The 19,132-nt window shown below is 44.6% G+C and overlaps 1 protein-coding gene across 3 annotated transcripts in view; it reads left to right on the plus strand.

The window, feature by feature from the left end:
* The first annotated feature begins 10,677 nt into the window (after positions 1 to 10,677).
* The window catches only part of LOC142857380 (histo-blood group ABO system transferase 1-like), a 100,542-nt gene continuing 92,087 nt past the window's right edge, over positions 10,678 to 19,132 (plus strand). For 2 of the 3 annotated variants that reach the window (XM_075985517.1, XM_075985516.1), the window contains exon 1: positions 11,070 to 11,189. In XM_075985517.1, coding sequence (XP_075841632.1) covers positions 11,138 to 11,189 — 52 coding nt within the window. In that variant the 5' untranslated portion in view covers positions 11,070 to 11,137. Of the gene's footprint in view, positions 10,766 to 11,069; positions 11,190 to 19,132 lie in introns of those variants that run through there. The other variant, XM_075985518.1, reaches the window with a different exon arrangement.

The raw sequence follows: 19,132 nt of genomic DNA on the forward strand, positions 1-19,132 counted from the left end.
TCAAGGATCTGTAGAACATGGCATTTAAATAACTTAGGGTTCTATTGATAGAGACATGGTTGTTTGTGACAGCACCAATCTATTCCTGAGAGAATGTTAAGTGCCAAAGATATTCTACTCAGAATTTATTTTCTTCTTGGCACAATTTGCCTTTGAGCAAGGAACTGCCTATACCTCAATCACTGACAAAATACATGGTATCTGGAAATGGCTAAGCAGGACATAAGGCAAAAGACTGTCAAATCTTGCCAAGACAGGGCAGGATGGTTCTGAAAAATTTCCCACCTCTGAAAATGGTCTGTCAGTTATGCTAGGCCTTTGCTAAAGTTGGTTGCTTCAATGTTGCAAATGAGGCTTTGGGTGATTGCTCAGGTAGCTTATTGTCTCTGTCATATATTGCTCTCTTTGGAAGCTGCCTGATTGTACTTCTTGCCTGCTCAAGTAATATTATCTCCCTTGTCATACCTTCAATGAGGTTGAAGATTACATAGTAGTAGTTACTGTCCTCCTATGATCTAGCCAAGCCATTTCCTATACAAGACTTAGACTCCTTAGGATAGTATGGGGGCCAGCCATAATAAGCTAAGTCTGGGCAGGGCACCCAAAGGAAGTTCTTTACTTCCAACCATTATCACCTGGGACTCTGGCCATCGATGAATTTAAATGGAATCTGGAGTCTCAATGATTTATCCTGAGACAATGCCTGGCAGGCCAAGATTGCCTGACCCCCACCCAAGAGCAGACCATTCAAAGGAAATGCTCTGGCATTCCAAGAGCTGTAGATAGAGACGCCTGCCAGTGCACCTCAACAGGACACCCCTAAACAAATGTCAGCCAATCAGGGGCCCTAAACCTCAGAGACCTCTCACCCCCACCTCTACTACTATAAAAACCCTATTCTAATTGAGCTTGGGCTCTGGGTATTCCACTATGTTGGACATGCAGAAGCTTGATTAAAATAAAGGCTCTTTGCTTTTACATATGGGACTCTGTCTCCTTGTTTGGCTTTTGTGGGGACCCCGTGGATTTAGTTATAACAGATAGAATGTTTATTAAAACATTTAGCACACATTCCTTGCTTAATATTGTTTAAGCTGGTTGTAATTCTAATTATACTTGACATCTGTTCCTAGTGTATATACTTTTGTATTGGGTTTGGAACTCTCTTATTTAAACAAAAGAAGGAGGTATTGTGGGAGCACATTCTGCTCCTTCAGCCAATAGCATTTAAGATACCAGCCCACTTGGGTGCGGTCTCTGATACTGTAAATGCAGCTGTAAAGTGTGCTCCCTCTCTTGCTTCCGGCTCTCACTTCCGGCTGCTGGACTCTGTTCCTGTTCATGTAGAGGACTGTTATCTAGGACAGTGATCTGTAAGTTTACCTTAAATAAATAACCTATTATTCATAATTCTGAACTCATGTGGGATTATTTTGTTACTTCCACCATCATATATCCCTGATCTCTCCAGAATCTTTATCAGGAAGAGGTGTTGGATTTTGTCAAAGGTATTTTCAGCATCTAATGAGATGATAATGTATTTTTTCTTTCATTTTTTTATATGGTAGATTATATTGACTGATTTTCATATGTTGTACCATTCCTGTGTCTCTGGCATGAAGCCTGCTTGGTCATGGTGGATGATCTTTTTGATGTGTTCTTGGATTTTGTTTGCATGTTTTTTATTGAGGATTTTGCTTCAAATTTCATGAGTAAAATTGGTCTGTAATCTCTTTCTTTGTTGGATCTTTGTGTGGTTTGGTCATCAGGGTGACTGTTGTCTCATAGAAAGAATTTGACAGTGTTCCTTCTGTTTCTATTTTGTGAGTTATTTAAAGAGTACTGTTATCATCTCTTTGACAGTCTAGAAGAATTTTGCACTAAAACCGTCTGGCCCTGGGCTTTTTTGCTTTTTGTTTGGAAGACTTTTAATAACTGCTTCTATTTCCTTAGGGGTTATATATCTTTTCAAATTGTTTATGTGCTCTTGATTAAACTTAGGTAAGTGGTATCTATTAAGAAATTTGTTCATTTCTTTTAGATTTTCTAGTTTTGTGGAGTACAGGTTTTTGGTGTATGACCTAATGATCCTCTGAACTTCCTTTTTGTTTCTGATTTTGTTGATTTGTATATTCTCTGACTTTTATTTTTGATAAGGATTTATCTATTTTGTTGATTTTCTCAAAGAACCAAATCTTTATTTCATTGATTCTTTGGATTGTCCTCTTTGTTTCTATTTTATTGATTTCAGCCTTCAGTTTATTTCCTGTCTTCTACTCTTCTTAGGTATGTCTCCTCCTTTTTGTTCTAGAACTTTCATGTGTGCTGTTAAGTCACTGGTATGGGATCTCTCCAAAATCTTCATCACGGTACTCAGTGTTATGAACTTCCTTTTTAGTGCCACTTTCATTGTGTCTCATAATTTTGGGTTTGCTGTGAATTCATTTTCATTGAACTCTAGTAAGGCTTTAACTTCTTTATTTCTTCCTTGACCCAGTAGTAAGTCAGTAGAGAGTAGTTCAGTTTCCACGAGTTTGTAGGCTTTCTGTAGTTTGTGTTGTTGTTGAAATTCATCTTTACTCCATGGTGGTCTGATAAGATATCGGGGTTATTCCAATTTTTTTGTATCTGTTGAGACTGGGTTTGTGGCTGAGTATATGGTATATTATTTTGTGTTTGTGTGAAATGTTACACTATCTCTTATGCTCATTTGATTAATAACATCTGTTAGTTCTGCTATTTCTCTGTTTAGTTTCTGTCTGGATGACTTGTCCATTTGTGAGAGTGGGGTGTTAAAGTTTCTCACTATTATTGTGTGGGGTTCACATTGTGGCTGCTCTTACATCTATATCTATCTATCTATCTATCTATCTATCTATCTATCTATCTATCTATCTATCTATCTATCTATCTATCTATCTATCTATCTATCTGATTTTCCAGGCAAGGTTTCTCTGTGTAACAGCTCTGGCTGTCCTGAAACTCAGTTTGTAGACTAGGCTGGTCTAGAACTCAATGAGATCCATCTGCCTCTTTGACCAGTGTGCTGGGATTAAAGACATACATCACCTTGCCCAGCTTATTTCACGTTTTAAAGGATGATGTTTGAAGTTATAGTTTTTGAGGGTGTAGTGTACATCTATCCACAATATATCCCTGCTGTTGAAAAATTGATTTTTGTTTTATTTCTTTCTAGTGTAATTTTGAGACCAACCTTTTTGAAGCAGCTCTTCATGTCCTTTTCATGCCTTTAAAACCAATACCACCAGGGTAACTCTTACACTACCAAGTTTAACTGCCAGAAGGAGCTACAGCCTTGGCCACGTTTGGAACATAGACTCCATGTTCTTGCAGCAAACATTTCCCAGAAGATTTCACCTCACTGATGCCGGTCTCCTCTTCATCACCACTAATTTTTCAGCTCCAGCTGACCTGTGCCAAGTATCCCATAAAACAAGGGTTTTACTTTAGTGACTCTGGCTTCTTGTTAATTACTGCCATTTCCTCAGCTCCTGCTGACCAGAACCACAGATTCTTCACACAAATGGCCTTATAGAATCTTTGCTTCCCCCTGAAACTTCATAGGCCAGGCTTCCATTGTCTGTATTGCTCTCAACATTCCTGTCTTCAAAGCTCTGACAAAATAACTCACTAACTCTCTCAATTACACACACACACACACACTATATATATATATATATATATATATATATATATATATATATATATATATGGGATTCAGTAGAATGACTTATAGACTGCAGTCCAGTTACTACAACAATGGTTGAGTGTGAATGGAAATTTCAAGAATACCATTGTTGCTGGGTCCATGAGACTGAGTATCTCAGCTGGTCTTCAGTATATGCTGGAATCCCAAAGAAGCATACTCCAAAGCTAGTGAAGAAATGGGCTTGCTATCAAGGTAAGAGCAAGCAGTAAAAAAAAAGCGAAAGCTTCCTATTTCCATGCCCTTATACAGGTTTCTAGTTGAAGGTGTGGCTTAGATATAAGATGTGTCTTCCAGCCTCAATATCTGGATTATAGGTATGTGTATTACCACCTCAACATCTGGATTAGAAGTAGAACTTCATAATTAAAATTTAACAAAATTTCCTTCACTCCTATGCCCTCCATTTTTGGATTTTAGCTAATTACAGAGGTTTCTGGACAATATTCCAGACAACAACAAATAGCCACCACAGGCCAATATGGACATCACATAGTCTGTGCCCATTATAACCACAATCACCAAGCAGCCTCCTGGTCTCTGCTCCCTTGGGCCCAATTAAACCCATTTCACTTAAATAATACAACTGAACAGCAGCATCTCCAGCCCTAAGTTCTGGCACAAGAAAGAGTGATAGCAATGCTCTTCAAATATCCTGGTGACCTTCTCACCATTTTGCATCTCATAGGATTAGAGAAGAACATGTATTCTGGGCCTCCCCATTGTGAAGGATGTGGTTTTAGATAGTGTGCCCACTCTAGCATCACAACTTTCCTGTGCCTTAACATCCCCTCATCAACACTGAACCAAGGGATTTCAGGCATCTCCAACTCCTCTTCAGTAGGCCATCTTTTTACAGATGCTTTATCCAATCATTCAAACTAACTTTTGGCACCCCCTTTAACTGTGCAAGCTTCCATATTGATCCTGGAATCTCCACTCAGAGGACCTGTATCAATAAATTCAACTTGATCTAGTTTTATGTTCCTTCCACCATTATCCCACAACCTTAAAAATCCACTCCCCCACATATTCCTCAGACTTCTGCTTGAACGAATTAGCAAATTTATTAAGCTCTTTAGTAGTGCAAGATATCTCCTCATGGACTACACTTTCCACCTCCCCTCTAGGAGCCTGCTTTGCCTCAAGTTTGGTGTAGGTCTAGAGGCAACTAATGGTGGTCCCCGATATCAGTATTGTTTTGCTTGGCATTTCCTTCAGAGAAAATCATTGTTGGTTTAACAGGCAATGAAGAATTAATTTTCTCAGTCAAAGGTGAAAAAGGCAATATTTCAAGGGGTGGACCTGAGGATACTACTTCAGGTGAGATTAACTCTTGAGAATCTGAGGGTTCAAAGTTCTCATCTTCATTAGGATCATCCTACACATCCTTATCCCAAAGTACACAATTAATTCTTTACCAATTAATGCTCTTACCTTAACTACTGATACCCTCTGAGGCAGGTATGGATGTTGGGGTCCCATATTGGGGTCCCATCTGTTGGGGTCCAGCCCCAATGGGGTTCTCATATTTCAGGATAGGGGTATCTGGATTAGAAATATTAGATAGGAGGATCAGAGATACAAAAGAAAAGAACAGTGATGTAGACTAGAACTGGGAAAGTAATCCAGTGAATATTGAATTCACCAGCATCTATTTTTCATATGCTTATATACCCCAATCCAAAAGGGAGGGAAGAAGGCAAAAGACTGCTTTAACATAATACAATGAACAAACAGAGCAATTACCTGTTTCAATTTACGAAACATCAAGCAACTATATCCTGAGTTAAGCGTTCTGCTTTTTAGGCAGACCAAGCATCCTATAGGCAGCCACTCCCTAGGTCAAACCTCCTGTTTTATTCTTGATGGAGAATAAATAGGCTTGAATTCTCTAACCTTTGGTCAAAGTGAAATGGATCCAACTCTGTGAGTCATTTCAATACCCAAGACACTAAATAACCATATCCTAGGTCAAGATATCTTGTTTGTAGACACACCTTAAGTCAGGACTCTTGTAAATAATCTTAAAAGAGCAAGAGCAGGCTTAAACTCTCTGACCTTCAGTCAAGATAGTGCGTGTAGTAGGAGGCCGCTTGCTCATTTCCCGGCCACCCAGACTCCTGAAATAATCACACAGAAATTATTTATTATTAATTTTTAATTAATAATAATAATTATTACTTAAATCACTACTTGGCCCATTAGCTTTAGCTTCTTATTTGCTAACTCTTACATCTTAATTTAACCCATCTCCATTAATCTGTGCATCACCACGAGGTCATGGCCTGCCAGCAAAGTTTCAGCCCATCTCTCTCCGGTGGCGGCTCCATGGCTTCTCCCTGACTCTGCCTCCTTTCTTCCAGCATTCAGTTTAGTTTTCCCTGCCTAGCTCTACTCTACCCTATCACAGGCATAAGACAGTCTCTTTATTAACCAATGGTATTTACAGCATACAGAAGGGAATCCCATATCAAGTGCAGACCCACTTCTGTGGGCCCCTACACATGGAGAGAAATTTTTACTGTAATTCAGCCAAGAAAGACACATTCACCAGCAAGAAACTAAGGGAGTCAAACACGTGTAAGGTTCTTCCATGGACTCCTCTCTATCTGGGCCACTGCAGGAAGGTGCTGTCCACTCAGTCAATACTTCCTGGAACCGTGGTCCCAGAGATATGTCCTAGTCAGTTCTAGATATTACAAAATTGACACTTAAGTTTAAGCACCACAGTAGAGTTGACTGGTTTTATAAGGGTGGGTTTTATGAATTCTTTATGTACTTTGAATGATAGTCTTTCATCAGATAATCAGCAACTCTTATTGTCTACATTTCCTGCTGAGTTATCGTCTATAAACCATATTTGCATTTAAACCAGTGAGCTGTACTGGATTAACTTTTATGAAGGCTGGGCAGTGTCTTTCTTATTTGTTTTATGTGTGCGTGTTCAGACAATCCAGCACTGCCCTTTCTCTGCTGTATTGGCCTTACTCCTCTGCAAAAGGCCAGTGAGCTGATATCTGTGGGTCGATGTCTGGACTCTTGCTTCTGCTCCACTCGTCTATGTGTCCAGTCTTTCAAATACCACGCTGCCCCAGGTAGTGTGAGTCCTAAGGCTTTATCCCTCATCACTGTGTCAACCGTCCTTGGATTTTTAGCTTTTCCACATATATTTTTAAAATTCAGTCTTCTTTTTTTTTCTTCTCTAGACAGCATCTTTTACCTCAGACTGATGTTGGACTCACTACGTAGCCAAGATGACCTTGAAATCTTGATTGCCTGCTCCCACCTGTAAAGTGCTGAGATCAAACTCTTGCTTTGTGTATGCCAGGGCAGCCATTCTACCAACTGAGACAAATTCCCCAGTCTTAACTAGCTGTTTGAAGCTTACAAAATAACTTGCTAAGATTCCGATGGTGCTCTATTGACTCTGTATCACAGACTGGGAAGCGCAGGTATCTTGGCAGTTCTGAGTCTTCCAGTACATAAACTGTAGTCTCTCTCTCTCTCTCTCTCTCTCTCTCTCTCTCTCTCTCTCTCTCTCTCTCTCTCCCTCATTCTCTCTCTCTAATGGGTCAAGTGAGGAGAGGAAGGAGAATGGAGCCTTGGGTCTTGCTCGACTGGTTTCCAGTTTCAATAAGCTCTCAGACAGATAGCGAAAGCCCGAGATGGAGTGGCGAGGAGGGAAGTGAAGGTCGATGGTGACCTGTGCTGTGGGCCTAAGCTCTAGCTTTCTGGCTCACAGTGTGCTTCTATGCAATGCAAGGTTGAGGCCCTGGAGCTCAGGCCCCACAGGAATGAGAGGATGAAGGCAGTTGACTGGCAGTGATTAGATTATAGAGAAGTAAGAAACACGAATTCGGAAAAATTAACCAAGGTGAACGGGACACCAAATTCCATTCTGCTGAACCTTGTTGTCTCTGGGTGATTCTGGGTTCTCACCTGCTAAAAGTGGATCAGAACATCACTGAGAAGTAGATGTGCGGGCCGGGCGATGGTGGCGCACGCCTTTAATCCCAGCACTCGGGAGGCAGAGGTAGGCGGATCTCTGTGAGTTCGAGACCAGCCTGGTCTACAGAGCTAGTTCCAGGACAGGCTCCAAAGCCACAGAGAAACCCTGTCTCGAAAAACCAAAAAAAAAAAAAAAAAAAAAAAAAAAAAAAAAGAGAGAGAAGTAGATGTGCAAAGGAGTCTCTAAACAGGTAGGGAAGTACCACCTGGAATAGGGTCCCTACCTGCACCGAGTTCATTGTGCACCTGCCCTTGTTCTTTATAGGATTTAATGGCCCCGCCCTGCCCTAGGGGCTATCTGCCAGAGAACAAAACTGATGTCTCTCTAGGGACCTTGGGGTTGGAGCTGCAGAAGTGTGCAGCTGAATTCTGAGACCTGGAGTTGCAGGGTGTAGTTGGCCATGAATGTTAAGGGTTTCTATAGGAGCTGAAGGTTTCTAAGCAGGAACTGCTAGGGATGAGGTGGGGCCAATGGACAGGGCACGGGGTGGGGTCCCTAGATTGAGGCTGGGAGGGATGGAGCTTTGCAGTATTAGCTAAGGTCTTCAGGACATATACTTTGAGTTCTGTCAGAAGAACCCTTGTCTTAGGCGGTGAGGGCATTGGAGGGTCAGTGCTGTGGGAGCGCAATCCATTTAGCCACATTGCTAAATATATAAAACCCTTAATAAATCGTTAAATAGACTTTTTTGGGTTCTCACTTCAGGTCTGGGTCCCCGGATGTATCCCTTCCAACTAGCATCCACCGCAACTGCTCTCAAGGTACATGGTACACTGACTATATCATTCCCAGGTCAGGAACATCACGGGGGATCATGACCCAGCTGCAGAAAAATGGACCATCACCAAGGCCTATGAAGAGCCATTAATGATAAGTCTGAAGTGGATTGTAGACTAATATTGTTTTGGTTGACTATGTTCCCCTCTGTTCTTTCACGGTATATATGTCTAGATCCCCTTCAAGAGCAAATACAAATTTGCCAAAAATGTCTCGCAGCACCCAGCCTTCACTTCCCCGTTGAAGCTGTTTGGTTTGCATGTACCAAAAACGATGCAAAGCAAAGGATGCACTTTGGCTTGCCTGTTTGTCAGATGCATCAAATCCTGATATCCTGTATCTTGGCATCCCTGTTGTTATGGTAAAAATAAAATGCTGTGGTTTCCCCGAGGGGTACAATGGCATAAACGCTGCAGGTCCCTGAGTGGTGGCAGAGGGCAGCAGGCCACAAGACCACAGCGGGCCACAAATGCAGCCGGTCCCAGGCAGGGAGCCATGCAGCAGGTGGGAGACAGAGATCTATTAGACATGCCATGCAGAGAAAATGGGTATTTTGGGTTATAGAGGGGAAAGGAAAAAGGGGAAGAGGAGAAGGAAGAAGAATACAGAGAGAGAGAGAGGCAGAGAGAGAGAGAGAAAGAGAAACAGAGAGCAAGAGAGAGAGAGGAGGGGGGAAGAGGAGAAGTGGGGAGAAGGGAGAGAGGCAGAAGCTGCCTCTTTGGGAAAAAGAACAAAAGCAAAGGAGCTCAGGCCAGAAACAGTAGGAAGATCAACTTGCCTCTGTGGATGGGGGAGGTAGTAGGCAGGGCTTGTCTCTTAAAGGGACAGGACAGACCATTATACCTGTTCCCCAGGATATATGCCTATGATGGTTCAGAAGGGAGAAAACACACATATGCACAGACACAGGGAGGCCCTTCCAACCTCCATGTTCATGGGAAAACAAATTGGTTTCCCCCTTTATACCCCCTCATAAGAAGCTTAGGGATAGGAACAGCAGGAGCCACTCTGGGCATCACTGCTACAGTAATGACTGCCATTAGCTTGAAAAGCTGAGGACCCAGGGATCTGTCTGTAGTAGAAAAAAATCGATTGTCAAGCTAGAACAGATGGATTTAGTCAAGGTGGGTTTACAGTACGGGAGAGTGTTTGATCTGCTTTATTTAGCACAAGGAGGCCACTGCGGCTTTAGGGGGTAGTTGTTTCTATGAAAATCATTTGGAAACAAACATTAGAGCTAAGTTGGTGTGCTCCAGAGAAACCTCACCTTGAAGAATGGGAAAAGGCCCTAAAAGAAAAAAAAAACCCAAATGGTTCCCATTCTCATAATCAGGCCCTTCCTGGGTAGTAACAATGCTGTCGGTCATGGCGGGGTCCACAGTTCTCCTGTGCCTGCTGATTATGGATGGTCCCTGCATCTGCCTTAGCCAGATATATAATTTCCCACTTAGTAGCTATTAAGCGGCTGGTCATTAATTCCCAATATGAAGAGGTTCCCAGCACAGAGACAAGACTTTTACAGGGTGCAACTCAATGGGAGAAATGTGCTAACTAACTTTATGTTTAAAAGTTTAAAAATTCTGTGCTTAAGAACTTTAAAGCAAAATTGGACTTTCAAATGTTGAGGGTTCTTAAGGATTAATTTTTGTAATTACTTAGTATTGTACACATTTAACAAAACTGTTTTGCAAAGTAATAGGTCTTAAGGTCAACCTCTGTTTCTGCTTCTGTAAACAAAAACTTGTCTTGATGGAGAGAGGTGGAAGAGAGAAGATAAAATGAAGGGAGGAAGGGAGAGAGAAAGAAACGAGAGAAGAAAGGGGGAAGGAGAAAGAAGAGAGAGAATATCCTAAAGCAAAACAGTCAGGAGAGGAGAACTTGGGGGAGGTTGATAGACTAGGAAGGAATCCAAGCTGAAGAAGACAGTGGGGGAAGATCTGGGGGACCACAGCAAAGGCAGTGGAGCCTGACCGCAGGGGGAGACATCCACAGTCCCTGGGCTCTTAGATGTCGGTGAGATACTGCCTGTGCCCTTGGGGATACCTGGCTGAGGACAGACACCTGGTTCCTGGAGACACACCTGGGCAAATCAGAAGTCTGCTAGAGTTTTTCCCCGCCCACAGGTGTTCAGGACTGAGCTCTCTCTCCTGAGGGTGGGTCCTGCTGTGTGCCTGAGGTCTGGGCTGTGCCTAAGGACTTACTACTACCCAGAAACTCAACCGTGCTGGGCCCTGCCATGGACCTCCGAGGTGAGCTGAGGGGTGAGGAAGGGGGCTGTGGGGTCCCTCGGTTTATTGCTCAATGTCTGGTTGGGGCTGCATTCCTGCTGTACCTGGGGCTCAGAGGCAGCAGGGCCAGGCCTGCTGGGCTGTCAGAACCCTGAGGGTCCCTGGATCTGTGTGTTTGTACTTGTGTACTAGTGAGGAGTGTGTAAGAGGGGCAGAGGTCTGGGTCATGTGGAAAGTCCTGATCTGACTAGGCAAGGCTGCCCTGGAAGTACGTTGAAGGCAAGTGGCCTGTTTGTCTCCTGGTCATCTTCTTCTCCCCCTGCCTAGGCATTCCAGGACAGAGGTGGTGGCCAGTGGCCATGAAGCTGGCCTTCGAGGGGCTCAGCTAAGTCCATGTCTCCTGTGGGAAGAAGGGGAGGATGGAGGCCAAGGGAAGAATCTCCAGGTGGCTGCGTGGCCAGTAATCCTTTAGGGCTGGAGGTGGGCTGGAGGGGAGGTGTGATGGGAGGGAGCACGGGGCTGGCTCCCCAGGATTCACCTGCCCAATCCAGGATCATTTTGATAAAAAAGAATACTCTTGGTGTTGTACAAAAAAAGGGCATACAATCAAAGCAAAATTAATCCAGGAAGGGAATTTCTTTTTGCAAAAAGAGTATGCTACCGGTGAAGTGGGAGAACAAAAGACACCTTTTCCCCATAGGGTGAGTAGTGACTGGGTCTCACCCCATTGGTGGGAGCTGGATTTTACAATCTGATGCTGTTGGCTCATTACTAATCAGCACAAAGGGTAAGGGTGTGATAGAATCAACAGGCGCATACACCAGAGTTTTACAAGCAGAGGGAGGCTGGAGAGTGTTGGCTAGTAACCTTGATAGGAAAACTAATTTCTCATACTCCCGTTTCCTCCTGTGGTAAAACACAGACAAAAAATTACCATCTTAACTGCTCCCCCACCATATCAAATAAGATAGTTCATTTATGTGTGGGATGTGTCTACGTGGGCATATGTGGCAGTCAGAGGACAGCTCTGTGGAGACGCTTCCCTTCTACCTCCTGGGCTCCAGAGCTCAGACTCGGGTTGTCAAGCTTATGCAGAAAGGCTCTACCTTCCGAGCCATCTTGCTGGCCAATTCTAGCAGTTTTAAGTGCAAGGCTCCGTGTCTTTAGACACATTCACACTAAGGTCAGGGAGGAAGCTCACTGCTGCCCCCTAATCCCCAGCAAGGGGCACTGAGGCCTGACAAGGTCCAATGTGGGTGCTGCAGGTCTCCCATACTTTCATGGCAGGGCCCAGGATGGTTCAGTTTCTGGGGTGTGAGTTGGGATGAGGTTGCAGCTGGGAGAGAAAACAAGTTGTGCTTGAAGCTGTAACCCAGGGTCAGGTAGTGGACGTGTGTGGGGGTGGGCAGGGTGACCCAGGATAGCACTGAGGGTGCTGTGGGGTCAGGGGAGCAAAGATGATGCAGAGGAGTGACCAGAGCAGCTAAACCAGGAGGGTGTGGAGGGCTGGAGGCCCAGGGGAGCCAGTTTGTCCTCCACTGTCAGCCGTGGCCGGAGGGTAAACTCTCAGAGGACAGAAGACAGAACCAGGACAGGGCTGCTCAGGTGCCAGGGAAGCTGGGTTAGAGGCCAGGACTGGGGATGAGCAGATGAGAGAAAGGCTAGGGCTCCTGACCTGAGCAGATTTTTCCAAGTTTCTCTACAAAGACAAGGCCAGACATGTTGGAGTTTGGGGTAGAAAGGGTGGTGGAGGAAATGTCACTATTTGTTGTCACCGTGTGTTGTCACAGAGCTCAGTTGGTTTCCTGTAGTAATTTATATCCTGCTCAGTTCTGAGATCTCTTATTGTCCTGGGTCCCCACCCACCATGCCTAGTGCCTAATGTACCTACGTGTCTACACTTTCACCTATTCTATGGATCTCAGTGTGGACAAAGACAAAGTAAGGACAGCCAAGATGTAGAAGGGAAAACATCATCACCCATGGCAGCAGGGGAAAAATGGGGGTGCAAAGCAATGCACTTCCTGAGTAAACCGAGCTTTCAGTAAGGGACATGCGCAGTCCTCCAGAGCTCACCCACTCCTGAGCAGAAGCTCACACGCTGACACAGACCATGGCTTTATTTGGTGCTAGGTTTAAATGGATAGCATTTGAGTTTTGTGCAGAATACCTGGAAAGGAACAAAAGTTTGGAAAACTTCTGAAGTACATTTTGCTGTTGATAGGCTGGAGCTGTGACGTGATGAATCAACCACAGAGGTCAACAACCTCACACAGGAGTGTATCAGAATCAGGGTAAGGGGGAGAAAGTGTGGTCTGCCGGGCCAGGATGGAAAAGGGACAAACGCGCAGGCAGAGCTTATGTAAGGGGCTTTATTGGGGAGAGGGAAGGGAATGGGAAAAGGGAGAGAGGAGAAAATAGACAGAGAGAGAGAGAGAGAGAGAGAGAGAGAGAGAGAGAGAGAGAGAGAGAGAGAAGCAGGAAAAGTCCTGTCTGCTCCTTCAGAGGAACAGTGAGAAAGAGAGACCTGGAGTGGGCAGAACTTACTTAAAAGGGAAAGCTTGCTCATGCGTACAGAGTCATGCACAATCAGGCAACGCGTGACGTAGCCACAAATGGTTGTAGGGCCCGTGGGCTGGCTAGGTGTTTGCCTGAATGCCGATGGGCCGGGGTCAGAATAATGCTGGGATCCTAACATTTCCATCTTTTTCTTATTTTAAAAAGGTGGGGGAATTAAAGGGGCTAGCAGGTGGGACGGCGCTGAAATTCCAAGACAGCTTGCAGCTGACTTAGCGGGCATTTTTGGGGCCCTGAAAGAGCTGGGCTGTTGGTAAATGGTCATTTCACTGCTTTCCCAGGCTATGTGGAACCTCCAATATTTCTTGGATCTGGCAAGATGCTGTCAGCAGAAGATAATGTTAAATTTAGAAAGAAAAAATTTTTGTTAGGTCCTGGCAATTGAGGGAAGGGCATGTCTGACCTGTTCAAAGTGAATCCAAGTCGACCTTTAGCTTTTATCTTTATATAAGCAAACCTTAAAGTACCTGTTCCTTTCCCCATCATTATGATATCACCTTAACCTTCAGGAGAGACAGGTGATTGATTTTGGAGGGTACCCAAGCAACTTGGCGGTCTTTGTGACTCCAGCTCTGTGGCTAATGGCTGGGAGTCCTGTAACAACAACAGCTAATTTATTTGATTAAGAGTTTTGAATGAGTCATTGGGGGTACATGGAGGGCAGGTTGATGAAGCAGGGTGTAATTATTAGAAACAGGAGAACGTGGATCAGCCTCAGGGGAGGAAGGGTGAGGAAGGAAGGTGTCTGGAGTTCCCAATCAAGCAGAGTACAATTGTGGGGTGAAGACTCATTCTTCTGAAATTCGGGACAAGACCATTGATCTTGGTGTCTTCCAAAGCTTAAGGGAACAGGGTGCTGTTGGGGTTACTGTGTATGGAGGAGGACGAGTTGGGGGTGGAGGAGTAAAGGGTTTGAGATGAGATAAATGAATCCAGGAGGGAGGCCTTCAAGCTTAGCAGCTGTTGGAGTTACCTGTCACTTAGGGAAAAGTGGTGAGGGGCATTGATCTGGAGGAGAGAGAAGGACCTGGTCTCCAGTGTTGACTTGAGATGGACAAGGGTTGGTACATGGTCATGGTAGGGTGTCCACAGTAGGGAGGGGAGATGATAAAGTAGGGGTGCAATTGAATGACAATGAGGGAATGGTGTTTAGCAACAGAAGGGTTTTGGGTGTCCCAGACTCTGGGTCCACCTGAGAGGCTGTCAAAGGTTAGACCCAGTAGGATGGGTGGCTAAGAGGAGAAGGGGAGGAGTTGCTGGAGAATCTGGGGTAAGATGAAGATGGGATCAAATGAGATAAAAGCTCCTACTTTTGCTAAAAGATTCCTTCTTAGGAAGAACACAGGACAGGTTGGCACTACCAAAAATGAAGGAGTGAGAGGAATACCCCCAGAAATGCAATTGAGTGTTGGGGTCTGATGAGGTAGATAAGGCTTTCCCCCTACCCCAACTACAGGGAGATGAGGAGAGGTGGGTCCCCCAAATTCTCTCATGACCAAGTTTGTGGCACCAGTGTCCAGAAGAAAGGAGATGGATCACCCTGATACCATGATGTCCACCCGGGGTTCCCTATTGGAGATGACAGTGGTGGTCAGGTCAAGAGAGCCTGGGCCTTCTCAGTCATCCACGGTCATGTCTAAGAAGTCGACTGGAGCGTGGTCTGTGTTTAAGGTCTCCATGCCACAATGTGCATGGGGACAGTTCGCTGACGAGTGTCCCTCTTGCTGGCACTTTGGACATGGTCTACATGACCCACGGGTATTAGGGAAAGCCCAAGCTCAGTGCCCATTTTGATCACATTTGAAACAAGGACCAGGAGATCTTTGAGCCCCAGAGGGCAAGGGATCCTGGGCAGACTCTGAGCCGGGTCAGATGGACTTGGCCAGCATCTGGTATTTATGTTTGTGGGCCTATTCATCCCTCTCATGGTATACCTTAAAGGCCAATGCTAAAACTTCTGCCTGTAGGGTAAGGGGTCCTCTCTCCAGATGCCCAAGCTTAGTCCTAATGTCAGAGAAACTCTGGAAAAAATAAGTCATAAGTAGTTGTCTGGTATATGGGTTTTAGGGTCTAAGTTAGTATACTTTAAGAGGGCCTTTGTAAGGTGTTCTAGGAACTGAGATGGATTTTCCTGTCTGTCCTGAACTATTTCCTGAAGTTTTTCATCATTTACTGGGTCGAGGGCAGCCTTACAAAGCCCCTCCAGGGGGCAGATTGTAAACTGATTTCTAGCTAAAATGCCCCCCCGGGGGGTATTATAGTCCCAATGGCGGTTACAATCTGTGACAGCCTCTGCCCTAACTGGGTGAGCTGCATTAGTCTGATGAACTTCCTGTGCATGGGCTCTAGCCTACTCCTAAACTCGCCTGTGTTCCTCGGGTAGTAGTTTGTTAGTTAGAATCATATACGTATATATAGAAAGGTGAGATCATAAGACTGGGTGGCATATTGGAATTCCTTTATAAAAGTGGTAGAGTTAGAGGTATAAGATCCCGGTTTCTTTTCTATTTGAGAGAGTTCTGCTAGTGAGGAGGTGACATGAACTTTAACCAGTCCATCCACCCCGGCTGGGAGAACTGGACCTGACTCGGTTGACTCGCGCAGGGGCCCGTGGAAGCACGAGAACGCGTAATGGTGGCTGAAGGACGGTGCCAGTGTTGGGTGCCTAGAGTGGCCTGGTGCTGGAGAGGGAGAAGGAGCTGGGGGGCAGTTGGATGTTGAGGATGAAACAGTGGGCGTTCATTAGCAGGACGTAGGATCTAAAGTAGTGGGAGTTTCCTCTGGCTCAGGTTCATATCTAGAAAAAAAACGAGATGGAAAAGATAGAGATGACGTTTTGCACTGAGACAGAAGAATGCCTGAACATATGATAACTCCTTCTGTTTGCAAGTTTGGACAAATTCCTTAAAGTTCGGAATCTAAGGAGCCGTAAGGCAGCCAATTTGAGTTATCTTAGGGGCCATCTGGGCCATTTCTTAGTACAGAGGTGAGTGAGTTTAGGGGCCTTTATATATGGCATTAAGTGGAAAGATTTTAAGTTTTCTGAAAGGCATCCCAGAAGGGCGGTAGGCTTATACTTTTCACAGGTTTGTTTCCCATGAGTGACGTAGGAAGATCCAAAGGCTTTTTTTTTTTTTTGCAAGTAAGGATCAGTGCTAATGTCTCAGGCCATCAATTTTATTAGTCAACGAAATTATAGGGACCGAGGGGACATATACTCCAAAGGCACAAGGCCGAGAAGGTGACTATACTCTAAAAGGACCCGTAGATCCAACAAGTGAAGCCATCACTCAGTGAGGGCAATGCTAAGGCACTATGCCCAAAAGCCTCACTTGTGGGGAGGTCTGCTGGAGGTGATTGTTGATGAAGTGGCCCATCCGTGACCTTGAAGGATGTGGCTGGGTGTGACCAGGATTACCAGAAGGGTGCTCGATATTCAACGGCCACTCCCATGGGTTCAAGTAAATGTTTATGCCAACTGAGGGTAGGGGAATTTACCAGTCGCAGCAGATATTGTGTGGAGTATCCCAGCAGAGGGGTAATTGGAACATGGGTTGTCAGTCCAGTCCATGGTCAGGACCCCACAGGAGGAAACACAGAGAGAGCCTGGCGTGTATCATGATATGAAAGGTTGTTGGAAGGCTGGAACTGTGGCAGTTAGGAATTAACCACAGAGCTCAACAACCCACGTGGGAGTTTATCAGAAAAGGTCAGGGTAAGGGGGAGAAAGTGTGGTCGACCAGGTAGGGAGTGGAAAAGGGACAAACAGGCAGGCAGAGCTTATGTGAGGAGTTTTATTGGGGGAAGGGAATGGGAATGGGAATGGGAAGGGAGAAAGGGGGGTGGGAGGGAGAGAGAGAGAATAAAACCTGTATTTTCATAAAAGAATTGGTCATTTTCATTCCTTTTTTATGAGATATGAAATTAAGTTAATGTAAGCAGTAACATTTTGAGATGCTAAATTTGTCCATTCTATGATGCCAAGGGCAGGAGTCAATTGTGCCAGAATACCTATAGGTAGTGAATGAAAATGAGGACATGACTAGTCCTAGGCATGGCTGAGGTGCAAGTTCTTAGTATAGATATGAAGAAGAATTCAGCCAGAGGCACCGTAAGAGTCCAGACTGAACAGGGCCAGTAGACTAGACCAGGTCATGAGAAGAAAGAGCGATGAGGAGAGTGAGAGAGGAAGAGAAGAGAGATAGGAGAGCGGGAAAATGGACAAAGAGAGATCCAGAAGTGGAGCAAGAAAGAACCAAGAGAGTGTGGAGTGCTGAGTTGTATGGGAAAGAGAAGCTGGGGAAAGGGAAGTCAAGCTCAGGGGCTGGAGAGGTTTAGGGTAGGGGTGGAGCTGAGGAGTGCTGAGAGCAGCCTGGACTCTCCAATGGGTACTTGCTGGGAGAGACTGGAGGCCACAGTCTGCTTTGATGTGCTAATAAACACCTCAGTTAGCCATCTGTCTAGCGTCTCCACAGGACCTATTCTAGGCTTTTGTTGATGCTATGGGGGTAACATCATCTCTGCTCTAAGTGCTCCTGAGCTGAAATTGGGGCATTGCTGGGGTTGAGGGTGGCAGGAAGGCTGGAGTGACGGTCAAAGGACAGGAAAGAAGAGAGGACTGCAGGCTGGGGTGAAACCTGTTTCGCTCGCTGCCCAGGTTCTAAGAGACCACGGGGGCTGGTGAAGTGTCTGCTGCGGTGGCTTAGACTGGTAGAAAATTCCTGGTGAGGCTCCTAAGGCTGCCTCATGTGTACTAGTTCTCAGTCTTCACTTGATTGGAAATCTGCATTGACGGACACAGACGAGGGAGAGAAGGGAAAGTTAAGAAGCTTAGGGGATTTTTTTTTTTTAAATCATGGCTGTATATTTGAAACTTTTAGGCCTGTGGTCATGGTAGTTGAGGGAAGGGGAATAATGTAAAGACTAGAGAAAGGGGACATCCCACCCTCAGGAATATGGAGGTGGGGCTGTTGATTGACAGGAGGACTTATTTGGAGTCCGAATGTGACCAGTGAGAGGAGGAGCCTGAAGCCTCAGGGGGCTTCCTGTAAGCTTACATGAATTTCTTAAGTTTACAAAAAGAGATAACAGTTTTAGATACATTAGTATTAGCACTGTTTGTAATCTGTCCTGAAATCCACACTGTAGAGAGAGCACAAGACTCACGTTTTGAGTCATAGTAAAAGCCTAGGAACTCAAAGAAATGAGTCTCGACTAAGAGAATTAATATTCTCTTCTCTGTCCAGGGGGAATGGATGTATAGATTGGACAGAGATGTTCTCAGCATGGCGAGGAGCACTTTTAGGTCTATACTTAGCAGACACCAAAAGGAAATTTAGTCTTTTGATCTTGTGACTGTGATAATAGCAGTCAGTGCTTTACCAGGACTGAGTAATAGCTTATCATAACTCCACTGATTAATGTTAAAACTCTGAATCTTTGGAGTTTTAATATAACAATAATATAGTGAGAAGGCAAGAAGTTTGAAACTTTATTCACGTACTTTAAATCACTCATTTAGACCTTTATATTGACACATTTTAAATCACTTTCTTAGACCCCCGTAACTTAGTTAACATTTTACCTCTTCAGACTTTAATGTCTTGGGTTTACACACCTTAAAACATTTTCTTAGACCCTCAAATATAAACCTTTAGCCTTTTCCGTCTATTCAATCATTTACTAAGAGACACAGGTGGTTGATGAGAGAAGTCATTCCTTTAAATAAAGGAATAATGTAAACACTCCGTTGAAACCTGTTTTGTGAGTTTATCTCTTTTAGTGAAGTTTGTCAGCAGACAAACTGTGTGT

The sequence above is a fragment of the Microtus pennsylvanicus genome, chromosome 9 (genome assembly GCF_037038515.1).
Source record: "Microtus pennsylvanicus isolate mMicPen1 chromosome 9, mMicPen1.hap1, whole genome shotgun sequence".
In the NCBI taxonomy this organism is placed as follows: domain Eukaryota; kingdom Metazoa; phylum Chordata; class Mammalia; order Rodentia; family Cricetidae; genus Microtus; species Microtus pennsylvanicus.